The 16513-nt window shown below is 32.6% G+C and overlaps 3 protein-coding genes across 3 annotated transcripts; 1 reads left to right on the top strand and 2 right to left on the bottom strand.

Moving 5' to 3' along the window:
- Positions 1 to 5767: 5767 nt before the first annotated feature.
- Positions 5768 to 9054, top strand: LOC108458151 (pectinesterase 2). Its single transcript, XM_017757436.2, has 2 exons — positions 5768 to 6928; positions 8183 to 9054. The coding sequence occupies exons 1-2, from the start codon at positions 6058 to 6060 to the stop codon at positions 8869 to 8871; spliced, it is 1560 nt and encodes a 519-aa protein (XP_017612925.1). The 5' UTR covers positions 5768 to 6057; the 3' UTR covers positions 8872 to 9054.
- A 2685-nt stretch (positions 9055 to 11739) lies between these two features.
- Positions 11740 to 14510, bottom strand: LOC108459752 (plasmodesmata-located protein 8-like). Its single transcript, XM_017759156.2, has 3 exons — positions 13128 to 14510; positions 12185 to 12292; positions 11740 to 12106 (listed from the first exon to the last, which is right to left on the bottom strand). Exons 1-3 carry the CDS (start codon positions 13882 to 13884, stop codon positions 12102 to 12104), a joined length of 870 nt encoding a protein of 289 aa, XP_017614645.1. The 5' UTR covers positions 13885 to 14510; the 3' UTR covers positions 11740 to 12101.
- Positions 14511 to 15117: 607 nt separating this feature from the next.
- Positions 15118 to 16232, bottom strand: LOC108459715 (auxin-responsive protein SAUR36-like). The gene has a single exon (XM_017759116.2). It carries the CDS (start codon positions 15837 to 15839, stop codon positions 15336 to 15338), a length of 504 nt encoding a protein of 167 aa, XP_017614605.1. The 5' UTR covers positions 15840 to 16232; the 3' UTR covers positions 15118 to 15335.
- Between the last annotated feature and the right edge of the window lie 281 nt (positions 16233 to 16513).

Genomic DNA, 16513 nt, shown 5'->3' with positions numbered 1-16513 from the left:
ACTGAGTGCATACTCAGCGTACAGTTTGTTTCCGTGCACAGGTTAGGTACAAAAGTGATTAACGACTTAGCATTCAAGCTGATCCCGAACTCAAATGCATGGTGATGTATTTTTCTCTTTTGTAAATGACATGTACCTAGGTCGTAATAAGTTGTTATTTTGTTACAGAAGTATTACTGATAAATGATGTTAATAGTTGTTCCATACAATTATATATGTCTTAAACACAGTCTATGTCATAACTTTATGCAATTTTGTTAAATGATAATTTAAATGAATCAATTAGACATCTTATGTTAGATTGTTAAAACATAAAAATGTTAGAACTTTATATTATTAATTTTATTATAATTAGAGATGTATAAATTCATGAATTGATTTGTTTGGATTGGTTGTTGTTTGAAAATTGCGGGAAGGATAGATAATTCTAAAGGGTTATATTGAATTTTTATTTAAAAAAAAAAGAATGACTTTATAATTATACTATAATATGCTTGTTATTTATTTATTTATTAAGAATTATCCGTAAATTGTTTGATTTGTCTGGTAATGCCTTGTAAGCCTGTTCTGGTGACGGTTTAGGGTTAAGAGGTATTACAAATATGGCTTGTAAAATGATCTATTTTCGTCCACACAAGTAGAGACACGGGCGTGTGTCTCAACCGTGTGTGACACACGGCCAGGTGACATGGCCATCTGACCCTTACAGCTTTGAAAATTTTTAATGTATTTCGAAAAATTTCCTAAGCTTCCGAATTAGTCTCGACTTGTTTTTAACGCGTGTTTTGGGGCTCGAGGGCTCGAATAAGGGACAATATGTATGAGTTTGATTGGTTTTTAACATGAATGTTATGTTATATAAAATGTTGAAATTCTATCTGTTTGAACTGTAAACTCCGGTAATGCTCCATAACCCGGTTCCGACGAGGGATATAGGTTGGGGGTGTTACAGAGACATTTGTCTTACGAAGTAGTCCTCTAACAATGTATGTACAACAATTGCCACCCAGTGAAGGGAGACTTCCTCCTAGACCAAAGGTTTTGCTGAGGGATCTCATTTTCTTATGTGGCATGGTATGAATTAGGAGCAAAGCCAAAACAAAAATTGGGAGGGGACGGGATAATGTTATACAACTTTATGAGAGTTAAAATACAATTTCACTATATTATTGTAGAATTTTTGCAATTTTTAGGATTAAATTAAAATTTTATAATTTTGAAGGGTCAAACTATAATTTTGCCGTATCCTTGTAACTTGATAGCTTTTAGGGGGTCTAAACCAAAATTTTCCAGTTTTAGGGGGCAAGGGCCCCTCCCTTCGCCCTTGTATGGAATGATCAAATTTTCAATTTTGTAACTGTTGATTTAATGAAAGCATGACTTAAGGATAAGCGCATTAGCCGTTATTTAGATGACATGATTTATAAACGTTATAATGATGTGTAGGCCATGAGTCTTCTTGTATTTGATTAAGAGTGTTGCCAAAATCAGTAAACATGTGTTGATGGTGCATGAAACGAGTGTCATATATATAAAGAGCTCTCATGTTGTTCTCCTCACTTCTGCAATCTCTCTAAATTTTTTTTTTAATTATCAAACTCTAATTCTTCCTCTATAACTTGTTTTGCAAGTACTTTTGTTCTTTCTTATTCATTTAATGCTTGAAGTTGTCCAAAGTATTTTGAGTTGCTTGGGATGTTTTTGTTAGGTGAGTGTCTTCATTCATTTCTCTCTCTCTTTTTTTGCCTTTTTTTTTCATGTTGTGTGTTTTTCTTAGGTAAGGTTGCTAGTAAGGGTACTAGTAAAAGCAAGGTTAGTGGGAATAGGGACAGAAAAGTCCCCTTTCTTATCAAGGTAAAGTTAAAAAAAAAAAATGAGAGGTGGAATTAAGTTGTATATTTTTACAATAGTAAAAATGTAATTTCTCCATTTTAATAGTATATATTCTTTATAATTTTTAAGAAATTAAATAAATTATTTATCTTTTGGGGGACAAAATGTAATTTTATCATTACTAATTTAAAATTTTATAAATTTAAAAAGTTAGAAGAGAAATTTTTCATTTTAGGAGTCATTGACTATTAACATAAGGGCCAATTAACTTTTGGGGGCCAATTGAGGACACAGTTGGATCACTGAAAGCTTTTTCATTTGACCCTTTTCCCAAAAATAATATATATTAAAGATATAAATATTATTACAAGGAAATAATTTTATTTTTACTTTAATTTTTATAATTTCAAATTAATGTTGAATTAACTTATAATATTAAACATTACCAAGTCATTTTTAAACATATATCTCATAAAAGATTATGGTAACTATAATAATAACTTTTAAAATGAGAATGATGAGAGTCAAATGATCTTAGTCATTAGATCAAAAGAAATGGTTCTAAGTTCTAGATTTTGTATTTATCTTATTTTATTAAAATAAAATCAACAACACTCAACTTTTCTCTTCTTTTTTCTCTTTTCACTATGTAATTGAAGTCTTAGGGTGAAAAAATTTAGATAATCTTTACTTTCAATTTTTTTGAAGGAAAAATTGGAATGAAAAGTAAGAGATAAAATTATTATATGATTAATCAAGTTCTACATTAAATATTTATTTTTCTTAATTGAAACTTATTCAAAAATTTTGAGATTTTATGAGAAAAGATGGATATTGAAAAGTATATTTGAGACTATCACTTTTGTAGAAGTGGCATCGAAAATTAATATACAAAATCAATTGATAGTTTGTTTTCTTTCAAAAGGTCAAGGTGCTATATAAATACAAGGTAATTTTGGTTGTGGTTGTGGTACGAATTGAAATCACATGCTGAGGTTTGTATGGTGCGATAGTTGTTTCGTTTTTAGTAAGTTTCCGTTGTTTATCTTGTGTGGAGCTTTTTGGTTTCATTGTTGGGGAATTTTGTTGTGCTCTTTTATGTTTTTGGCATTGTTCCGCTACTATTATTTTACTTATCGAACTGGTCGGGTTGGGTGATGCCAATACTTTGTCTTGTTAAAAAAATTGTCAGCCTAAACAGTAAAATAGATGAAAATACATAGAAAAATCTCCTACAGAGTTGTTCACCCACAGCCTTTTTTGTTGAAACCCATATATATATATATATTCAAAAATGTTGGGGATCAAACCGTGGATGGATTTTATTTCTTTTGAACGGCATTTGAATTTTTATTTTATGATTAAGGTGCAAGTGTGCACACGCAACTTGCTAGTCAAAATCATTTCTCAATTAAAGTGGATAATGATGCTTAAGCATATGGCTAATTTGTGTTAAGAATTTGATGAAACCAAAACCAAAGGCCCTTTAATACAGCGCAAAAGAATAAAAAAAAAAAAAAGAAGTCAAAATCAATCGTCCATGATTGGATACTTGGATTAGTTTTTAAACTTCCAACATTTATTTTCTTAACCCTCAACTTGTTTCCCAAACCTTACAAATTCAGTAATTGAACTTTTTGGAAAATGTATTTGGATGAAAAGTTATGTAGTTTAGAGGGAATTTTTCATAGCTTAGGTCAAATGATTTATTTATTCATGATATGATATATGAGTGTAGCTAGATTTGATTGTAAGTCGGGTTATTAGTTTAAATTTGGAGTTTCGTTCAAAAAATGGGAGGAATATTTAGGTAAAAATATAAGTTCAAAAAATGGGTTTAGACAAAAAAAAAATATTTGTTTTCCAAAACGGGCCAAGCCTCGGGTAAGATTTTTTTGACCCGGCTCAACTTAAATTTGTCTAATTTTTTTTACTATTGTTTGTTGTCATTTTGCTATTATTTTATTATTATTATTTGGATATTGTATAACTCTTATTTTATTATTAATTTTGTTACTATTTTAAAGGCATTTGCTTGTTAAGTATAAAGACTTTTTAATATATTTTTAATTTGTTGGAAAACATTTATTTTAATGTATTATATTTTTAAAATTTATTTTATACAAAAAATAATATCGGAGTTAGTCTTGAACAAAATTTTAGGCCTATAGGAATCTAAAATTTTAGATGAAGTGTAATTGTAATGTAGAAGTGTTATTTTGTGTTACATTTATAGCCAAGAAGATAGTTAGTTATAAGTTTGTTATCACAGCAATTAAATGAAGTAATGCCAACTATTTTTTGTTATCAAATGGCATCCTTTTTTCAGTTATTGGCAGCTTTCACCTGAAAAATAAAAGAAAATGTTACTGAGTATGAAGGATGAAAAAGACCTAATACCGTATTATCATTACAAAATGAAATTAAAGACAAGGGTTTTTCCTCATAAGCATTAGAAACTGTTTGATTATGACTGTAATATGTTTATACAACTTTCGTGTTACAAACTAATTAACAGAGACGTTTTGAGTTAGGATTATAGCACAAGCGATGCGTATGGATTAACAAAAACATAACTCAACTTAATGCAAAGTTTATTTGGATATATTCGCAATTATTTGATTGCAGTTAACTAGTTAGTCCAATTTGGCATGGAAATTGGCTTCCTTGACCTTGATTACGATATAAAGTTTTTATATAAACGTAGGGCTTTTGCGTGGAGTGGAGGCGTGGGGCACAACCTTTAATTTTTATATAGTTTTAGTAAAAATAGACTTAATTATTTATTTTAAAATTCAATCTTTTTTCGATCCATGAATTATACAAACATGGTTTGGATAAGAACAACATTCATAAACTTGAGAAGTCACTTTGTAATTCAATTTAAATGTTGATTTTTTTTTTTATTAATTATCACTTGTAACGATGTGTTTGTGGTTTGTATTAGCTATTTCAACGTGTCCAGATTTGATATATATATATATATATATAAAACCTAGCATGCTGTTTGATATAATTCAACCAAAAATAATGTATTTGTACTCGTATCTTATTATTTTTCCGCACCTAACAGAACAATTATCATAACAAGAATTCATGGTAACATTTGAGACTTTTCTTTAATTATTACGGGAACATGAGTTGCATGCTAAATAATTTTATAGGCCAATTTGTCAAGCCCCAGCCATTTAAATAAATTGAGAGATAAAAAAAAAAAAAAGAAAGTCAAACAAATTGAAATTTTAGACCAGAGATGAGTCTTAAGGGAAGATCGGTAAAATAATTCAGTAAGCCAGGTAAGTCAATGACGACTTTGAATCTTTCCTCACTATTTTATTTGCTTTTAAACTATATTACCTTTAAATTGTTTTCGCATCTTTTTTATTAAAAAAAAAAACCCTAATTTTAAAATAAATTTTTAAACATGTTTAAGCATATATATTAACATGTTTTTTAAAATTAAAAGGGTTGGTTCAGTCTGCTTGGCTCAATCAACCTAGCCCCCTTTGTGTTTTTCAACCTTATATTTAGTAATCTTATAAGTTATAATTAAATATAAATAAATAATAATATTTTTTTTTATCTTTTTTGAATAATAAAATGAAGGTATTAGATAACTGCTCTCAACTTAAGATTTACTTACTACTTTATATGAAAATTTTAAAACTGGAACTCGCCGGATCCATCCTATTAACATCTCAAACTTAAAACCAATTTGTACACAAAATATATAATAGAATCCATTGAAATTAAGGACCCGTTCCATGGTATTGAGAGGCTACATGCAGCCAAGCCAATTACGTAATCAGAAATACAAACAGTCTGACTTTTCAGCGTCATAATTGATGACAGGTCGCTCTAGGTAAGGAAGGGAAGGATTGTTACCTAGTTGTCTGTCCAATATATACTGCATTTGCATGTAATTCAGAAGGTCAATGCACATTGTTTTTCTCTTCTTTTTTTTCCTTTTTTTTTTTTTTTTACTTTCTTCAAATAATATGTACTTGATAGAAAAAGGCAGCCATCAAATTTTATTTCGCTTACAAAAAAGCCATCATACAGTTTTGTACTAATTACTGCTAGCTGAAGCAAAAAACATTTTAGACTTTTCAGTACCCCAAACATCTATATAAAGAGACCCAGAGATAGAGCATTAATATCCCACAATAAACCCCACTTAAACCTTTCGAAACCTATTACAATTCACACATTGGTGAGCCATCCATGGCATTGGCACGTCTTCAAATCCTCGTAGCACTTTCCTTGGTGCCTGTTTTTCTTTTTCCGGTTGCTTTAGGATATAGGGCTAATGATGTGAGATCATGGTGCAGGAAAACTCCTAACCCACAGCCGTGCGAGTATTTTTTGAGCCATGATCCCAAAAAAACCCCAATCAAAGATGAGTTCCAATTTTTCAAAATCTCCACGCACCTCGCTCTAGAGCGTGCCGCACGAGCAGAAAGTAACACGCATTCATTGGGCACTAAGTGCCGGAATGAACGTGAAAAGGCTGCATGGTCCGATTGCGTAAACTTGTATGAGTTAACCATCCTTCGTCTCAACAAAACTGTTGATTCCGGCACCAATCTCAATAAGGATGATGCTCAAACATGGCTCAGCACGGCTTTAACCAATCTCGAAACATGCCGGACCGGGTTTATGGAACTCGGGGTCCCGGATTATCTTCTTCCCATGATGTCTAACAACGTTTCCCAGTTAATTAGTAACACCCTGGCTCTCAACAAGGCACCTTACAAGGAACCAACCTACAAAGATGGGTTCCCGACATGGGTGAAACCCGGTGACAGGAAGCTGTTGCAATCGTCGTCGCCAGCTTCTACGGCGAATATTGTCGTGGCCCAAGATGGTTCAGGGAATTATAAGACGATAAAAGACGCTATATCCGCTGCTTCGAAGAGGTCCGGAAGTGGAAGGTATGTGATATACGTTAAGGCAGGCACATACAAGGAAAATGTTGAGATAGGAAGCAAGCTGAAAAACATCATGATGGTGGGCGATGGTATAGGGAAAACTATAATCACAGGGAGCAAAAGCGTCGGAGGAGGATCCACAACGTTCAATTCAGCCACCGTTGGTGAGTAAACTTTTGGGATTTTCGCATGATTTTCTTACGAGTGCCGTGGGATGGGAGTGTAGCTTGCAAGAAAAGGCAGCCAATATTAGCAGGGAAACATCTTGCTAGTTACTAGGTTTAGACTGGGTACCAACTAGACAACTAGTATAATAAATAAAACTGACCAGTTTAGCTGTACGTTATAAAAAATATTTTTGAGATAAAAGTATTATTAAATAAGATATTTTTAAATTTTTTAATAAAACCAGAAATAAAAGGTTTTAGCTTTTCTTTAAAAATATTAAAATATTTTTAATAAAAACAATACTAAATTAAGACATTAATTTAATACATAATTTTACAGCAAATAAACATGCCAGGCTTATACAAATCAATGATAATAATAGATGTATTAATAAGAAATTGACTAAATCCTAATTCAATTCAATGAAACATAACTTATATATAGCTTAGTACATACATAAAAGTAATAGTAGTAGTGTTAACATGGAAAATGTAACAAGCCTAAAAGTCTAAAATTAATGAGGCACCTAATTTTGTTGAAAAAAATGTATGTATCTAATATATAATTATAAATATTAATTAAGTTTTAATTTAATTGGCATCAAATTTATTATAAGTGTAAGATTATAAATAATTTTAAATATTACATCAAAAATTATACAGCATAATTACCAAATAACATATCACATATATGATTTCAGTATTAGCTACATTGATAATGAATTAACAATAAATGATATATTTTTATTATTTTCTTCATATATATATATATATATATATATTTAGGGTATGCCAGAAGATATGTATACTTAATTTTATATATCAAGTTAGATTAGGATAAGTAGCAAAAACATAGTAAAATTACTACCAACTGAATTATTTTTCTTTTGAAGAAGAAACTTTGCATATAATTTTTAGTAATAAACATTTGAATGTTGTGAAACTTAATTGTTGTTTATTTCATTGTGAATATAAACACTTCATAAAAACATATTAATAAATATAATTTTACATTTACAAAATCTAAATGAAAATTTTTGAAGTGCTGGCAGGAGCTAGGCTATGCATGAAAGTGACATTTAGTACCTTTCAATGTCATAGCCTTTATAGTCAAGGAATCATCAATTTGATTGATGTGATAGGATCTGCAATAAATAGATTTTTTCAATTTCTAGATTGAAAATAAAAGGCTAACTTACGTTGGTTTTTATTATTTTAATTTGTTTTTTTTATAATAATGTCGAATATCAGCCGTTGTTGGAGATGGGTTCATTGCTCGTGGCATTACGTTCAGAAACACCGCTGGTCCTACTAACCATCAGGCAGTGGCTCTACGTTCAGGCTCCGATCTCTCGGTGTTCTACAAATGCAGCTTCGAAGGGTACCAAGACACTCTTTACGTCCATTCCGAAAGGCAATTTTACAGAGAATGTGACATCTACGGGACCGTTGATTGGATATTCGGCAACGCAGCCGTTGTGTTTCAAGACTGCAACATATACGCACGCAATCCCCCTAATAAGACCAACACGGTGACGGCTCAAGGCCGGACCGACCCAAACCAGAATACTGGAATTATAATCCACAACTCCAGAGTTACAGCAGCTTCCGATTTGAAGCCAGTGCAAAGCTCGGTGAAGACATATCTAGGGAGGCCATGGAAACAATATTCGAGGACGGTTTTCATGAAAACGTATCTGGATAGCTTAATTAACCCGGCCGGCTGGATGGAATGGGATGGTGATTTTGCACTTAAGACGCTGTATTATGCGGAGTATATGAACACTGGCCCCGGTTCATCCACGTCTAATAGAGTCAAATGGGGAGGCTACCATGTTCTTAAGAGCGCAAGTGAGGTGTCAAAGTTCACTGTCGGTAACTTTCTGGCTGGGAATTCTTGGTTGCCGAGCACCGGTGTGCCTTTCACTTCAGGACTTTAATTTGTTGCAATTTTATAGTTAATTTAATTGCTTGTAAAATAAATAACAGGGTTTAATAGGGTTAAGGCTGTATAAACCCTCAATATTGTACTAAAAATGCTACTTTCATACAGAGTTGCCATCAATTCTTTGTGTAACGTTCTAAAATCTTTGTTAATGAATAATAAAGTTGAATTTCATCCATTGTGTTCGTACTGTACGGTTATATATATATATATATATAGAGTCTCGTGGTTGGGATGTTCAATGGTGTGGGTTAGTTAAGATATCAACATCATTAAATCACGAACCAAAACAAATATTTCTTCAAAAGATGAGTTGGATTTGTCTGTAAGACATATCTAATAAAAACCATGTAACCAGATTAGGCTTTCGTTATTGTTTGGTTGGTCCATTCATTTCTCAGGTACACAAATTCATTTATGTTAATTTGAAAATGACAATAGTTCGTTTTCAATCTACGACTTGTATGTTTTCTAGAAAACTCAAATATATTCCTTCACATTGCTTTGACATTAACCAACCCAGACTTTTTTTATTTCTTTTTTCTTCTTTAATAAAAACTTCAACTAATTAAAGAGTGTCACGTGTTGTAGTTTTTGTTTTCTTTTGATTTAAAAATATGTTTATTTAAATTAAATTTAATTAGTATTCTCTCTCTCCTCCTCCTCTTTCTTCTTTATTTTTTTATCCAACACATAACGCATATTCATATTATACCAATAATCACATTACACAAAAAACCGCAAGCAAAATTCCAGCATTCTAGATATTGTTTGATTGACTTAAACGGTGATAGAAAAACTTAAAAAGAAAATTTTGAAAATTGAAAACAATCCAACCAAAACATACTTCATTTTAATGTTGACGTTTCGACATTGATCTTTGGAAAAAAAAAAAAAAAAAAAAAGAGGGTTGAAAACAAAATAATGGTGAAATCTAGACTCAAACAACCAAAGTGGCGGCCAACGAGGGTGAGTGGTAATCAGCGGGGGCCATCCACGTGAAATCTTTGGTTAAAATTTAGAAAAAAAAAAAAAGATTATTTAAGTATTAACTTAATTAAAAGGAATTTTAAAGAAAATGGAATACCAGTATGTAGGTTAGTGGGTGGAAATTTCCCGATCATTCACAAATTTGTATGGGTTTGTTTAAAATCATTTTAATATTTGAGGAAGATACCATGATAATCTGGGAAGTGAGAATATTGAACCCAAAATAATAAAAATAAAAGAAATTTGAATCTTCAAATCTAAAGGAAAAACATGATGAATCATGAAATCCAAAAAATAAATTTCAGAATTCTTTTTTTTTAATTTGTTTAATTATTTCATTTATTGAGGGATTTGTATACAAGTTTTTTTTTTTTTTTTTTAATTTTAAAACTTCTTTAATGCACCACTAATGCATAAATATCATGCACCATCAATAAACCACTTAGGTCATTTCAACAATAAGTAAAGTAGTAAAATCATTAATGACTTATAAATAATATAATTCAAATAAATTAAATTTTTATTATTTTTCATCTCTTTCCTTATATATCTACATAGCAAAACGTCTCTAAATTTGTTTTTTTTCCTCAATTTTAAATTATTTCATTAATATTCAATCACAAAACAATTAGAATTAATTTTGGGATTTTTTCTCATCTCCTCTCCCCTTACATAAACTGGGTTTTGAATTATTTTTCTTTTCAAATTTAGAATTATTTTATTGATTTTCAATCATCAATAATAATTTATTCTTATAAAATCCAAACTTATTAGTAAAGCTAATGAAGATCCACAAGTAAAGAACTATATAACTAATTTTTATTATATAGTTTTGACTTGTTTGATTAGTATCTAGCTTTTATATTTCTATCGGTTTAGAACCTATATCAATATCATAAATAGACTGCAATACCATCAGTTAGATCTTCTAGTTTTTGAAATAACAAACATTGGTATCCAACAAGGTCCAACTCCGATCATCTAGTCCAAATATTAGTTGTTTTTGTAAAGAAAGAGATGAAAGAAATAAAAAATTTAATTACTTTTAATTATAATTAAATAAATTTATTAATATTTATTTATAAGTACTCAAAGACTTTATTATCTTAATTATTATTTAATGTGGTTCATTGATGGTGTATTAAACTAATGCATCAAACATTATCCCCATATGTATATATATATATATATATATATATGTTTGTTAGGCATTTATGATCAGCGACCCAAAAATCATATAAGGTCAGGGTTGTTACCCGTGACTCAAATAGGGCCCACCAATCGGATACATACAAGCCTTACTGTATGAAGCTAGCAAAGGGTGTTCGCAAGGGAAGTTCGCAAACTCAGCTCGCACAAGACAAGAGGAGTTTACAAAGGGAGCTCGTAGGTCTCGGCTCACAGGAGTCAAAGGAGTATTCAACAGGCAGCCCAAAGCAATACACATGTCTAGCATGCATAAAGTCAGTTAAGAGCGTCAATTCTATGAACAATAGCTATATTTATAAAGATTCGATTGCCCCCTCTAATGGGACACAACGGAAAATTACTCAACAAAATGTTATATATTTTTAAGTTTATATATTTGATGAAAGGAATTTTATATAGTTTTTTTTTATAAAAATGCAAAGTGGAGCCTTTTCATTGTCTAAAACTGTTTAATGTTTGACCAATTGATGATATCGCATCAAGCGGATTGATAATATTGCATTAGATGGGTCAAACATAGATAGTAGGCCTTAAGCCCAATTAATAATATTGCATTAAGCTCCTTTTGTTTTGGGACTAATCTTCTCATTTCATGTTATTATTTACATAAGATTCACATAGAAACGATTTTGAAACTGAAATTGAGATATGGAATGGTTGAATCTGTTGGAAACAGAAATGCAAATTTTATTGAAGTTTTTCCCATCTAGAGAAACGAAGAGAAGGCAGATAAAGAAGCCGGATTTTGATTGTCGGTTTAGTTTACTTACCAATTTATAATTATGATCAACTTGGCTTACTTTTGTGAAAGGATAAAGTTTTGCTGAAGAAAGGTGATGGATTTTCATGTCAGGTTTGTGATGGAATCAGCATATGTTGTGAAGTTGATGGAGATTACATTCACTGCCTCCCTTCTTTTTTATGACTAAAAAAATAAAGTAACTGATAAAGTTGCCACCTTAATATTAAAGAAAACAACCCAATACACTAATCACGAATACTCTTTCGGAAGCTGGGCAGGCTCATTCAATCTGGGAAAAGAATAAAGGTCAAAGTTATTATCTCTAAAAAATATGAGGAAATGGAGAGAAAATTAAGAAGAGCTTTACGTTTGGTTTTTCGGCAAACTGAGAGAAGAACAATCAGAACCACTACACCTGCCAATACACCCACGATTATTGCTACTGTTTTCCCGACATCATCTTCGTGGGAGGATTCTACACACACGCGAAAAAAAGCCAATGTTATAATAATCACAATTATTTAGCTTCCTATGCCTATACTTACAGACCCTACTTCTTTAGTTTTTTAACATCACAATGCCACTAGCAAATGTGTGTTTATTTCTTTTCACCTTATATATATATATATGTTATCCTTTTAATTTATTTCTTATTTTATTAAGTTTCAAGTTGAGAAAAAGTACTTTATGTAGAGAAATTCTGAAAGAAGACTGGAAGGTTTTAGGGGGAATCTTTCCACTATTTAGGGTTAGGTCATGGTTATACCAATATTCCCTCAACTGCTTTATTGATCAGCCAACAATGCTGCTTTTAAGGCAAGTTCTTATTCGAAATGAAAGTGGGAGATGGTGGATTCTCGATATGTGGAATTGACCTTAAAGGAATATAACACTTTTTTTCCTTCATATCTATCAGTACTCAATAGGAGGTCAATTAAGATGCTGCTAACCCTTCGAAGTTACTGCCTTATAATAAAACTGTTGGATTGTATAATTATTTATTTTGCTTTCTAACTAAAAATAAATATTTTAGCTATTTATTTAATTTTTATTTTTAACCTTTAAATTTGTAGTATTTGTTAAATTATCTTAAAATGTATAAAAAATTTATAGACTTTTATGATATGATATACACATGGATTATGGTATAGACATTACATTAATAATTAATATTTTTAAAAATTTTAAAATATTTTTAAAAAATTAAAATATATGAAAAATATTTTTAAAAAATTAAAATTTAATTAATTACTAACATGGGAAAACATGAGGATTAGACTAAATGGGGTTATCAAGGATATGAATTGCACCTGGAGTGAGTTCAGCATAGTAGCCGGATGCCCAGTATCGAGCATAACACTGCCCTAAGTATACACCAGCAGCTGCAGCTGATCCACATAAACTCTTAAGTTTGGCCACAGCATCCGAAAGGCATGCAGAGCAATCAGAGGAGCTCAAGTCCCCCAAACACTGAGAAAACCCTTCCACCAACCCTGAGGAACTGACTTTGAAACCAATAGCCGACTGCAAGTCAGCTAGAACATCATCTCTACGCTTAAAGAATTCCACATCGTTGTTAACACTTCTACTGCATTTCTTGAACATGAGAGTCGTATCGGGACTCCCCAAGAAATTACTATGCTCATATCTTAAATAGCAGCCTTCGAGTTGTACTGAAGCGCCGTAAGAGTTGGAACAAACCAAGCCTATCTGCTTAACAGCACTTTGCATACATCTTGAGCATTCAAACATCGGCAAATCACCCCTGCACTGGTACAAGCCATATATGGCGCCTTCAGGAGGGGTTGAGCTTCCATTTCCAAGAGCATACGCATTGTAAGACACTTGAGAGGATGAGCTAACGACTGATGATAGAAAAGAGTTGAGGTTACCTTCAAATGGGGAGTTTGGTGCGTATTTTTCTTGAGAGCAGCCAGCGTAGATTAAGACATAAGCTTTAACCAAATGACCAAAGCAACTAAGAGAGAGCAAGAGAATGAAGAGTGTAGGGAGTCCCAAGGCTTTGATAGTTTTGTGAGTGGGATGTGATTCAAAGCTCCCGAACATTTTTTTTCTTTGTTCTCCCTTGTTCTTCTTTTCCCAATTTGACTTTCTTTTGTTTCTTTTTGTTTTGTGCTCTGTTTTAGTGGTGAGGAGGTGAGGGAGGGAGTGATTACTTTTTTGCTCTCATTTTTTTTTCCAGCTTTCCTATTAAGAAAGGCCCCATTTAATCTTCCTTGGGCTACTCAAATTTCTACTTTATCTCAGAGTAACATAGCCTAAAAAGTATGCCGTTTCTTCCATTTCTAGCCAACAGCTGGTTGCATCCTATTTGGGCTCCTAATAAGGCTGTTGCTGCCTTTGATGCCATTGGGCAGGGACAGCAAGCAGCCCATTATCTTACAAAGAAGAATAGGGCTTCTTCACCTAAGTGTTTTAACCCAATTTGGACCAGCTTTGTTGGGATTCTCATGTGAGTTGTGTAACTATGGTCAAGCATGGTCAGGTTCACCCCCACATAAGCATAACGATATGAAATAAGCTTGTATTTTTCTCAAACAGAGGGGAAAAAAAACAGAAAACAGCAAAATGGAATAATGTGAAATGAAAATTGAACCAAATATGAATAGATGCACATGGCAGTCTGGATCAAGTAGGGGATAAATGATGGAGCACATGGTCCAGGGAGCTTTATGTGGCAATTGGCACAGGCCATCACACTCTCTAAAGGACCCGTTTTTACGCATCCGAAGTCCTGTGGTGCAATTCCCTCAAGATTCGCCACTCCCACCTTCAGATGCGTGATATTGACATTTATGGTGACAAACGCTGTGCTGGCTCTTTTCCATTAAGTTTGGTTTTTATATTTTATTCCTTTTCTTTTTAAATATCTAAAAGGAAATAAATAATTAAAGATCCAGCTTTTAGTCAATTTCTTAAATCAAACTATCAAAATCGATTATTGCCATTCTTTGCAGAAGTAGAGAAAAGACATGCATATTTAGAATACGACCAAAATTATAACTGAAAATCTTTTTTGGTAGAGGCACCTATTACTTTACCCAAATTCTACTACTAAACATGATGAAGCACTTGTTTTCATCTTTGATAAGCAATCTTCCACTGCTGTTGGTCGTTTTTTTCAAGACAAATACAGCAGAATGCAAATACTGCATTCTTAATATTTATTTTAGCACTTTCTGACAAATACTACAAAGCAAATAAACAGTTGCAATAACGGAAAAAAACCTAACTAGTAACCAATTTCATTTATCTACTGTAGCATTATTTTGGACATAATTATTTATAATCTAATCGAAAAAGTCACTTCTAAAATATATATTCTCGATGAGTATACACCTAAAAAAGTGAAAATCCATTAAACGAGAATGTGAAAATACAAAGGTAAATAAATCCGCTACCAAAACAAAAATTCCGGGCACATTGTAATCACAACCATTGACCTCAATTAATTATCGTCATCATCAACCACTACTTTTACTACCACCACCGGTCTCTCAATGGTGGCCCTTCCTCGATATTTTCCTTCCTCCGGTTCCCGCTGCGATCCGGGTCTGGACCTTCTCAAACTCGGAGAACCGGCAAGGAATGGTGATTCCACCTTGGTGGCTAAATCCATATTCCTCTTCGGCTTTTCTCAAGAGCTCGCCGAACAAAGGGTGGTTAAAGTAAATAACCGGCACCAAAACTCTATGAAAGTCGCCGTCTTTTTTACCAACGTAGACGGCTAAGTGCCCTTTTGGAACTTCCGCCCGTTCCTTTTTGATGGGGTCTTGATCAATGGGAACGTAACCCGACCCAGGTTTCACTGAGCATAGAGATTTGGCTCTTTCTGTCAAACGGCGACCCCAACTGATAAGCTTGGAGAAAGGCTTCGAGTTACAAAAGGACCCAGAACGGGACAGGGGAGGGTACCCAGGTGGGTTCCGAGGTTCGCGGATGAAGCATCTGGAGATTCGGACAAGCCGTTTCCCGATCTTGAAGCCTCTTATCTTTCTCATGGATCGTGTCTGACCGGGAACAGAAATAACTTCAAGCGAAAAAAAAAAAAGGAAGAGGAGCTTGGATTTAAAAGGGTATGGTTAGAACGAAAAAGAAGCTTAGGAAAAGGGCCATGGATCGGCGATGGACATGGTAAGGCGAGAGAGAGTAAGGCAAACTTCAGAGAGAGACGTTGGTATATTAGACATCCTTATTCCTCTCTGCAACTGAGTATTTCATTCGAAACGAAATTCACATGAATAAATTGAGCCTTAATTTCTTATAGTCTCGCCCTCACTTAAAACCTTGGGTAGTTGCAGGTAGAATAGGGAGATGAAGGACTTGTTTTATAAATAGAAAGTGAAGCAGTGAAAACTCTTGAAAGGTAAAGAAAAAAAAAGGAATTCGGCAACGTGGTCAACGGGAGGACTAAATAGAGTATAAGAGGGGCTGTGCAGGGTCACTCTCACGCGTAATAATGTGTTGGAAACTTTTTTTCTTTTTTTTTTTTTTTGAAGAAAAAGAAAAATATGTTGAAACTTTAAACTAAAAATAAATGTTTTTGGAGAAGGTCACCACCGTTGGATTGACATTTCCTTCCCGTCTCCGCGTTGAAAGGGAGCTGAAACTAATAATTTAATAAATAAAAATGAAATCTCTCTAATTTTTTTATTATTTAATTATATCTTCAAGG

The sequence above is a fragment of the Gossypium arboreum genome, chromosome 11 (genome assembly GCF_025698485.1).
Source record: "Gossypium arboreum isolate Shixiya-1 chromosome 11, ASM2569848v2, whole genome shotgun sequence".
Lineage (NCBI taxonomy): Eukaryota > Viridiplantae > Streptophyta > Magnoliopsida > Malvales > Malvaceae > Gossypium > Gossypium arboreum.
Note: the sequence above shows the minus strand (reverse complement) of the source record. Positions and strands in the feature narration are given on the sequence as shown.

Coding starts and splice junctions, on each gene's coding strand:
- LOC108458151 (XM_017757436.2), top strand. CDS start 6,058: ATGGCATTGGCACGTCTTCAAATCCTCGTAGCACTTTCCTTGGTGCCT. Junction 6,929..8,182: donor GTTCAATTCAGCCACCGTTG/GTGAGTAAACTT, acceptor GTCGAATATCAG/CCGTTGTTGGAGATGGGTTC.
- LOC108459715 (XM_017759116.2), bottom strand. CDS start 15,839: ATGAGAAAGATAAGAGGCTTCAAGATCGGGAAACGGCTTGTCCGAATC.
- LOC108459752 (XM_017759156.2), bottom strand. CDS start 13,884: ATGTTCGGGAGCTTTGAATCACATCCCACTCACAAAACTATCAAAGCC. Junction 12,293..13,127: donor CTATGCTGAACTCACTCCAG/GTGCAATTCATA, acceptor GCGTGTGTGTAG/AATCCTCCCACGAAGATGAT.